The sequence below is a fragment of the Brachyhypopomus gauderio genome, chromosome 3 (assembly GCF_052324685.1).
Source record: "Brachyhypopomus gauderio isolate BG-103 chromosome 3, BGAUD_0.2, whole genome shotgun sequence".
Classification (NCBI taxonomy): Eukaryota; Metazoa; Chordata; class Actinopteri; order Gymnotiformes; family Hypopomidae; genus Brachyhypopomus; species Brachyhypopomus gauderio.
In genome coordinates this window covers 645,072-655,734 of record NC_135213.1, presented here as the reverse complement: position 1 = coordinate 655,734, position 10,663 = coordinate 645,072, and the positions used below count along the sequence as shown (strand labels likewise).

General features: G+C 40.5%; 1 protein-coding gene across 2 annotated transcripts; it reads left to right on the top strand.

The window, feature by feature from the left end:
- The first annotated feature begins 4,702 nt into the window (after positions 1-4,702).
- On the top strand, positions 4,703-10,135 carry LOC143509889 (uncharacterized). 2 transcript variants are annotated; one of them, XM_076998730.1, is made up of 6 exons: positions 4,703-4,894; positions 5,519-5,573; positions 7,133-7,414; positions 7,520-7,612; positions 8,464-8,619; positions 9,077-10,135. In XM_076998730.1, exons 1-6 carry the CDS (start codon positions 4,883-4,885, stop codon positions 9,142-9,144), a joined length of 666 nt encoding a protein of 221 aa, XP_076854845.1. In that variant the 5' UTR covers positions 4,703-4,882; the 3' UTR covers positions 9,145-10,135. The 2 variants fall into 2 exon arrangements, with proteins under 2 accessions (XP_076854845.1, XP_076854844.1); XM_076998729.1 differs by having other exon boundaries at positions 7,520-7,807.
- The last annotated feature ends 528 nt before the right edge of the window (positions 10,136-10,663 follow it).

The following is a 10,663-nucleotide window of genomic DNA, read 5'->3' as shown; positions in this document are numbered from 1 at the left end:
CTGGGGTGTATTTATTCCGCCGTCCAGTGCTGCGCATTTACCTAGCTACCCCGCCTCGCTCCGTGGGATAAAAGAGAATTACTCACCTGTGTCTTCAACTTCGTTGCTCGCTTGTTTTCAATATTGCTCTTTTGCTTTACTGTTTCTACTGCCGTGGTGCCTGAGTTCCTAAGTTTCGTTATGGACAATAAAACAGGTCACCCTCAGCCTCTGTCTCCTGCTGCTTCTGTCCCAGCATCACAGAAGCAAAGATAAGACAAAAAGAAAATGTTAAAATAAATTAAAGATAAAAAGGAAACAAACATACAAATTATAAAATAATAATAATGTAATAAAATAAATATTTAAAAAAACATAAAATGTAACTAAATAAAATAAGGTTAAAAAGTAAAGTAAATAAGATAGTAATAATCAGGAAAACTATTAAAATAATTAGAACAGAGTTAGCTACTCACACTCACACAGTGCGCGACCTTCACTCTCACTGGTTTTCTGCAAACTGTGTGCTCGTCAGCCCACAGTTATGTGCGGCCACCTGGTGCTCGACTCCCAGCCGAGGGTGAAACTCCCAATCACCCTGCCTGGTAACCACCAATGGTGCCACCTGTATACCCCCCCCCAATGGAGTTCGACCGCCAAATCTCTCGACTCTTGTCGAGTTAGATCCCCTGATCCCACACCTTTCTCACACATACAGTCACACCCATTGGACCCATGGGAGAGTGTTCCCACAGCCGGGCTTCTTGGGTGAAGCCACAAGGCCCTCACCGAGGACCCCTCCGCCAGGTTCCAGGGGGAGCCCCTGTAACCCTGATCTGGACGAATTCTTTGCAGCGTCCTCCCGTAACGATATGTGGTAGTGTAAAGAAATACCCCTCAAACACAGGGGAAGGAATATTTACCTGATGAATTTTAATGTTGCTTTGTGTTCCACGTTTGAAAAGTGCTGGAATTTAGACTAACGTAGCCTACTTAAAAATGCTTGAAATTGTAATGGTATTTCGTTTCACAACAAGTAGCTGTCTGATTGAACAGTTCGCTTGTATTACGTTTACAAATAAATTTACAAATAATACCGCGCAGCTACACAAACATAATGTCAGGAGATACTGTAGCGACTACTACTCCTCACAGTGAATTCCCTAACGGACAGACACTTGGCCACTCAAGGTGTCTTAGCCCTCTAGGTGACACTGGGGGGTGGCGCCTGCGCGCGCCAGGGTTGCGTTATCAATAAAGTTTCCCTCCTCGGGATTTTTAGAGTAAGCAGTTTCTGTCTCGGTTACTGAACCTGCTTCAATACATTGTTACTGTTAAAAATGCACTTCCAATAAAGTGAGTATTGGAAAAATTTATTTTGCTGCTGAATGTAACTAGTAACTTGTAATCTAACGTAGTTACTTTTAAAATCAAGTAATCAGTAACGTAACTAAGTTACTTTTAAAAGGAGTAATCAGTAATCAGATTACTTTTTCAAGGTAACTAAGCCATCACTTGGTACCTGATATACAAAATATAAGATAAACTTTTCGTCTCATCCACATTAATATTACTGATGTTGCTCTAAGGATTTTATGGACTACTGTTCTAACTTGACAGTTACCGTTAATGCTGCAGTAGGAAAGTACCCATAGTATTGTTAACCTTTTAAATCCTGTAAAGCGCTTTGTGACAACATGTGTTGTGAAAAGCGCTATACAAATAAACTTTGATTGATTGATTGATTGATTGATTGAAAGTAGTAGGAGACTATTCTCCCTCCGCATTCTCTTGCTAGTATCATTTGCAAGAATCCATCACACCTGAAGAACCAATCAGAGCAAGGAGGTGTTTGGCCATATTTGTGCTGAAGTTAACCAGACTGACATTATCAACTTCTTTAACTGTGAATGCAAACAATTATCGTGGGGGATTGTTCTAAACTGATTCATAGTTAATTTTTTTTCTGCTGCATTATTATATGTTTGATGTACTAAGGTTATTCCAGAGTCCTAATTGAAAATCTATGTTTTGGCCTTATGATGGGATTATGCCTTCATGCCTGTTGTGTGTTTGTGGACATGCATGTAATACAGTCTATGTTTTGTACACAGTGCTTCCATTTTCCAGTTTTACAACATGCTTAACCTGGCTGGTATGAATGCACGTTTGGTGCATCGGCTATGGACCCACGTGTAAAGCTGCCTTGTGTCAACATGGTTCATAAAATGCGCTATATAAATAAATTGGATTTGAGTCAACATGCATGGGGTCCACAGAGAGAAGAGACTTCATTAATGGTCTTGCAGAGGAACTTTGGTGCTAAAGCAAGAGCAAGTTGAACATACAACATTTATTTTAATAGTCATAGACATGAAGACACCTACGTTACTGGGTGAGGCGATTGTACTCCAATAACACTGACAACGACAACAACTAACAAGGATCAAAGACAACATACATGCCTAAATACACTTAACAATAACAAGACAAGTACAACCCATAATGATGAGACAAGAGACAGGTGCTACGAATAACACAAACACGGATTTAACCATACAGACAAACGTTCACACACAGGCTAATCATGATGTAAATAGCTGCTTTGTATAAAGTTCTAGTTTCTAGTTCTAGTAGTTTGTCACACAGTCTCCTGTCCGCTACCAAAAGCTGCTCCTCTGGTCAAGTCTCCAAAAGTTCTCCCAGTATGGAACTCACACCACAATGATGGCCGGACTTCACAATGTCATTCATGTAGACACTGATGTGGTTATTACTGACTGGTTCCATCCACTCCAGATCTTTTCTGGAGCTGATTGGTTCTCCGCTGACACGTTGATCACCACTGATCCCACAGCAGCACAACAACATTACCAGTAGAATCAAGAGTCCACACCCACACTGGTACAGGGATCAGATACAAATATACTGTCATATATGTCTGATCATTGTTATATACACAGCAGTACCAGCATCTTGTTGTGATATAATACATACATACTGCAACTGTGCTATATGCATTACACTAGTGGAATTGATGTGACTTATTTTAGACTGGATGTGGTGATTCCTAACTAATACAGAACACTAAAAAGGAAGCAGCTTGTATCTGTACTACAAAGTGACCATGCTATGAAAATCTCTTTGTGGAAGTTGATGAGAAACGTTTTTTGAAATTTATAGCTCTACTCTGTAAATCAGCGATTCCCATCACTGTTAGAAATGTGCGAACATTAGCTCTATATCTACCATCAGATGAACTAAAATAAGTTAATCTGATGTAAAAAATACATCCCCTCTGAGTGAAGATCAATCAATACAGAGTCAATCAAAACAAACATTTCCATTTACATTTACGGCAAAGTGCTTAAATGTAAAAGTTACAAAGTGCTTTGCTTCATGTGACCTTCATGTGACCTTCTGATTAGCTCAATAACAGTGGGCAGAGAGCTTCATGGAATGGGTTTCCATGGTCGTGCAGCTGCATCCAAGCCATAGATCACCAAGTGCAAGTGCAAAGCGTCGGATGCAGTGGTGTAAAGCATGCCACCACTGGACTCTAGAGCAGTGGATGCGCGATGTCTGGAGTGAAGAATCACGCTTCTCCATCTGGCAATCTGATGGACGAGTCTGGGTTTTGCATTTGCCAGGAAAACAATACTTGTCTGACTGCATTGTGCAAGTGTAAAATTTGGTGGAGGGAGGATTATGGTGTGGGGTTGTTTTTCAGTTTTTCCAGTGAAAGGAACTCTGAATACAACATACCAAGACATTTTGGACAATTCCCTGCTCCCAACTTTGTGGGAACAGTTTGGAGCTGGCCCCTTCCTCTTTCAACATGACCGTGCCAGAGTGTGATGTGGATGGCAGTCTGATGTGGATGAACTTGACTGGGCTGCACAGTGCCCTGACCTCAACCCGATAGAAGACTTTTGGGATGAATTAGAGCGGAGACTGAGAGCCAGGCCTTCTTGTCCAACATCAGTATGAGACCTCACAAATGCGCTTCTAGAAGAATGGTCAAAAATCCCCATAAACTCACTCCTAAACCTTGTGGACAGCTTCCCTAGAAGTGTTGAAGCTGTTCTAGCTGTCCAATGTCATATCAAACCCTATGGATTAGCTCATATGTGCATCAAGGACGGTGAGCAAATACTTTTGGCAATATAATGTATTTCCTCCAACCAGTGGAGAGCAGATACTAGACCAATGCAACATCCCATTCAAAGACACAAATACAAACACTGACGTTTGTTTTTCATGCCTATACGTACAATTAATTACTGTTCTTAGCTACACTCGGGTCTTTGAAATATTTTTGTTATACCATAACCCAAAGGCTCTCCCACTATTGTGTGTGTGTTTGTGTGATACGCGGCGGTTAAATCAGTTGTACTGTATGTGGTTTGGTTCGCTTGTAGTTTACATAACTGGACACTGGAGGGCGCCAAGAGCCCGTTGTAGATGGTGACTGTGGCTTTGGAGAAATAAAGAAACTGAAGAAACACCAACCATTGTCTCTTAATTACTGTCTAATCTAATAATATCTATTTAACGTCCCCGTGTGTTCCATATGAAATAACATATACAGGCATTTCCTTGACAGTCAAACCAGTATGACTGTTATATTTGCAAGGGGTTAAATTCGGTCAGTGCCGTAAATTGCTTTCGCATGCGCACATTGTACAAGTAATGCGGTACAGGAAATTCACTTTGATTGGCGGAAAGAAGGAAGGCGGTAAATTTAATTTCGGAACAAAACTATGCTAGCGGTACTTTTAAATGCTGATAAACATTTACGCTTAATAACGAACACTTTTCGGGTGGTTAGACGGACTCTCGTTGATAGATTTTGAATAGTCGAGTCAGATTTCAGGAGAAGTGACCGCAGTCAGAAGGTCTAATGAACAGAAAGGTAAGAAATACGTTAGTAGCCGAGATGCCACCCTAAAAGAAAGCGTTGCATTTCCTGTCATTTCAAATCGTGCTGTACCTGTGGAAAAGGCGTTTCAGTAGTCTGCCTTTAGTCTTCCAGCGCAAGGCAGTCAAGTCTAATTTTTGACAATTGTAAGTCAAAACATAAGGCAAGAAAATAAACATTATTTAAAAAAATCAGGATGTTGCATTGAAATATGAATTTGTTTAGTTAAATAAAAAGACAAAGACCATGAAAATAAATACAAACATATGCACGTTTTATTTAACTCAAAAAATGTATTTATTATCTAAAGCAAAATGTTATTTTAACCTACAGTACTGACTGTGTTCCCCTGTCTCCTCTGCAATACTGACTGGGTTCTCCTGTCTCCTCTGTGCAATACTTACTGGGTTCTCCTGTCTCCTCTGTGCAATACTGGCTGGGTTCTCCTGTCTCCTCTGTGCAGTGCTGACTGGGTTCTCCTGTCTCCTCTGTGCAGTACTGAATGGGGTCTCCTGTGTACAGTACTGACTAGGGTCTCCTGCCTCCTCTTTACAGTACTAACTGGGTTCTCCTGTCTCCTATGTGCAGTACTAACTGGGTTCTCTTTTGTCTTGTCAGTCCTGCTGCAGGTGTCACTGTGTCCTGCTGTTACTCCTGCTGACAGTCACCACTGGTAGGTGTACTGAACTGGTTCTTTGTGGTCATCAGGTTTGAACCATTTTGTGTGTAATGATTTAACTTTTAATAATAATAATAATCTTTATTTGTATAGCACCTTTCATACATACATGTAACTCAAAGTGCTTTACAGTATAAATAAAAGAAACATTAAAAGGAGATAAGACAAAAAGACAAAAGGAAAATGTTAAAAGAAATTAAAGATAAAAATATTAAAATAACAAAAAGTAAAAAAGTAAAGTAAATAAGATAATAAAAAAAAAAAAAAAATGAAATGAAATGTGCCATATTTTGTCAATTGTGATTTTTACACCCCAATCGAAATTTGTCCTCCGCTTTTAACCCATCTGTGCAGTCAGAACACACACACACACTAGTGATTACTAGGGGGCTGTGGATCACACGTGCCCAGAGCGGTGGGCAGCCCTAGCCCGGCGCCCGGGGAGCAGTTGGGGTTAGGTGCCTTGCTCAAGGGCACCTCAGTCATGGCCTGTCTGGGAATCGAACCCACAACCCTCCGGTCACAAGACCAGTTCCCTAACCGCCAGGCCATGACATTACTTTACATAAAGTAAATAAGAGAAAACTATTAAGATAGAGTTTCTTAACTAAAAGCGGATCTAAACAGGAATGTTTTGAGACTGCTCTTAAAACTATGCAGGGATGAAATGCCTCTGAGCTCTTCAGGAAGAGAATTCCAGAGCTTTGGGCCATAGTGGCTAAAAGCACCCTCGCCAATCTTTAATCGGCTTTTAGGAATCACCAGTAGATTACTGTTTGAAGACCTGAGAGACCTGACTGGAACATATCTAACCATCATTTCACTCAGGTAAAGAGGGGCAAGACCATGAAGACATTTAAAAACCATGACTAGAACCTTAGGGCGTACTCACACTAGGCTCTGTGATCCGGGCCCGGATCAGTTAACCGTGCTCGGGCCCGCTTGAAGAGGTGGGCCAGGGCACGATTCATGTGGACTCGGGCACGGTTCGCTTCTAGTGTGAGCGCTATCCGTGCCCGGGTCCGCTTGGTGCCTCGTCTGATTGGTTCATTTCGCTGGAACTCAAACATGACGTCAGTGATGCGATGCTCACGTTAAACAGTCATAGCGGCAAAGCGATTAGCAGACAATCGTTGTGTTAAATTATCGATAAATCTGTGCTTGCACCGTGTTTCTGCACTCCCAAAACGAGAAAAAAAAAAGAGAAAAAGAGAATCGTGAACTCCATAGTGTTGTGCGAGCGCGCTTTTTTTCCAAATAAAGCGGCGTTGTGATGACGTAAGCGTGCTCGGGCCGGGTTGCTGAAGCCAGTGTGAGTGCAGGCCAGAGGGAGAGTGGGGGGGGGGGGGATAACCGGGCCCCAGCACGGAACCAGCAAACCGTGCCTAGTGTGAGTACGCCCTTAAAATCTATTCTAAAGCTGACAGTTAACCAGTGCAGTGAGTGGATAATTTTACACAATCACAATGGAAAATGTATACATTGTAATTCATTTTTATTACATCATTATTTTTTACATCAGAATCTTAAAATGTTTTATATTTGTCTTCCAGGCTCTTTAGTGAAGGTGAATCTTCATGGTGCTGCTACTCTCCCCTGCAGTCAGACGTGTTCTGGTCTGGTCACGTGGACTGTGTCCCATAAACAACGTGACATTCTGGCTCAGTGTGACCAGATATCCTGTCAGTCACAGGAGGGATTTCACATGTACCATGATCAGTACCTGAAGGGAGATCTCTCCCTCACCATCACTGATGTTGATTACACTAAGAGGGCCTGGTACACCTGTACCTGTAATAATAAAGACATCTGTGATGTGAGTCTGCAGATAGAGGGTCAGTGTCCTCAGTTTATTACCCAGTTAATACAGTAGCATTATTACAGTAGTTATATGGTCAAAGATACTGTATATTGAATATTCCAATTTAATTCCTCAACAGCCTTGAATTCTTCAGTTAAAATGAAGCCTGGTGATTCTCTGGTCCTGGATTTGCCCCCATCAGAGCCAGTGGAGGTGATTTATAACAGCACAGGTGCAGCAGCTCCCTCTAGTGGACAGATCTGTACAGTGCATGAACGCTCACTGCAGTGCAAAGATGAATACACTCAGAGAGCATCACTCATCTCTACTGTTGAGCTGAGAGGAACAGCACCCTCTGATAGTGGAGTTTACATCATCCAGGACATCAAAAATGAAGTCATTCATACATACACAGTTATTGTGGAAGGTGGGTGTTTAGGGCCTTTGTTAATATTCAGGGGTGCACATAAATATTTTAGTGAGTTACTCAGGTGAGTACTAGAAGATGGAGTTTGGTACTTATCCCATATGTGGTTTTAATAAGTGCAGTCTACCTTGTCTCGCCATTTCATAAGCTGGCGATTGGACATTAGATTGTTAATTCTTTGAGCCCTTATAAAACGCACCTGTTTTGTCTGCTAGATGTGGATGCGAGCGGCAAATTTTGCAATACATTTCAGTGCGCTCATTGTTGGCTTCAAGCTATGACACATCTTGGATCCACTTTTGTGAAAGAAGTATTTTCTTCGGCTCTAGCTCCAGTTGGCGTTTCTTTGTAGGTGGCGAAACGCCAAAGAAGCTTCCTAATGTCTGTTGTTTTTTGGACATTTCCGAGAGTAGTTGACAAGCAACATGTAACGTTATATGAGATAGTGGTGTTGATAACGTGGTGGTCAAGTACGTAAAGGTGTGTAGTAACACAAGTGACATTACACATCCCTGATTTTTGTCACGCATGCGTACCTGCGTACCAGTTATGTGCACACCTGTTTATATTTGTGTGTTGCAGAAGACCACAAGATCTGCTGTGTAATGTTTTGATTTTATAGATAAACCTCCAAAATGTGAATGTATATGTTGTAGAAGTCCAGCCCCATCCAGACAGAGGGCAGGGAGTCCCTGTACCAGTGTTGGTGTGGACTCTGATGGGGGTACTGGTGCTGCTGCTTGTGGGATCAGTGGTGATGAACGTGTGGCAGTGGAGAACCAATCAGCTCCAAAAGAGAGTGGACAGAATTAGTAAGTTCAATCAACCACAGTATCACTGCTAAATTGGCCAGCAACCTCGCCTGACCTAAACCTCATAGAGAACCTATGGTGAATTGTCAAGAGGAAGATGAGACACCAGACCCAACAATGCGGATGAGCTGAAAGCTGCTATCAAAGCAACCTGGGCTTCCATAACATCTCAGCAGGATCACATGCTGATCCTCTCCATGCCACACTGTGTTGATACAGTAATTCACTTTATTCGCAGGACGCAGGGTTATTAACTGTTCCTAAGATCAAAAAGATCACAGTAGGTGGAAGAGCCTTTTCTTTTAAAGCTCCACAATTGTGGAATAATCTTCCTGCCTCTATTCGGGACTCAGACACAGTCTCAATGTTTAAAACTCAACTAAAGACTTATCTGTTTAGTTTGGCCTTTGATTAATTTGTTACATATTTAGAACATCACATATCTTTCTTCTCCGAGGTTCACCTGGGGAGGAACACTGCCGTTGGAGCCTGCAATACCAGTGTCATTGCTCCGACATGGAATGAAAACCTGGCGTTCATCACAAGACATTTACATTGACAAGACATCAATACCCAGAACTTTCATTCTAGTTACCTTATACTTAGCCTGATTGTGTGATTTGTTTGTAACTTGTGTATTCGTCTGTATAATTTGTTTTTGTGTAATTTGTGTGTTAATGGGCCGCCCAATGAAGAATGGGTTCCCTTTTGAGTCTTGGTCCTCCCAAGGTTTCTTCCTATTCCCCACCATCATAGGGAGTTTTTCCTTGCCACTGTCGCCTTTGGCTTGCTCGTTAGGGATTTGGACCCATAGTATTGTTAACCTTGTAAATCCTGTAAAGCACTTTGTGACAACGTGTTGTGAAAAGCGCTATACAAATATATTTGATTTGATGTTGTACAGTAAAAGTTCTCTTCAGAAAGGTAGTTATTGTAATCGCATTCTATCATCTCTTTTGTATTTTTGGTATTTGACAAACTCCAATTAAAGTGGTAACTGATTCGGGACTTTTCTAGCACCTGCTGAATTGTAATTGAACGGTGCTTAGTTTTAATATGAGAATGCATGTTTGATGTGTTTCCATCTTTGGCAGAGAATCTTGGTAAGCAGATCTTACACACTGACTCATAGGTTTGCTGGCTTTCCTTTTTATTTTAAACAAATCCAAAATGCTGCCAATCTGTAGCAGTGGCGTTTTCTTTCTTTTTCTTTGAATGTTTTTCTTTTCTTTTGACTCACAACTAACACTCATTGTCTGTAGCTTTTTCACCTATATGATATTAGTGAACACCATCACTCCATAACCAATCAGTGAGCTCCAACTGCTGACCCCACCCACAGATCTTTTTAATGGATGCACAAAAGGTCTTAAAATGCCCAATTTTTCGAAAGGCAGATTGGCACGTTGCATCACGTCACGTGATTAATATACTGCCACAATTTTACAATACTGTCATAGGTGCTAATATTAGCTTAACTCAGCAAGTTTTTAAAATAAATATATATTAAAACACACATATGTTCATTGCACTGGTGGTAGTTCTTTATTTTTTTTTTTTATTATTAAAAATATTTATGTAAAATACTTTTAAATAGTTTTTTGTGCAACACCTATATTTATTTCTTGTTATACCTTAAAATGTACAATTCATTTGCTTTTTATTTGTTTCTTTAATAGTGACACAATCAACCCGATGATTGATGAAGCAGGGGGCACCAACCAAAATCTCACCTAGGGCACCACATTGGTCAGGGCCGGCTCTGCATAAACACACCCTCAAATTATCAAACACTTGACTCAAACATAATAAAGCTAAACGTTCATTTTTAAGTGTATTTTGTTACTGGAGCATTCTGGTGTTCAAACTGATATTCATTTATTCATTCAAAATATCAAAATGTTTATATCTTTATATATATATATATATATATATATATATATATATATATATATATATATATATATATATATATATATATACCACAGATATATTTAAAACACTATATTTTGGAAACATTTTGGGATTAAGCAAAATACAATAA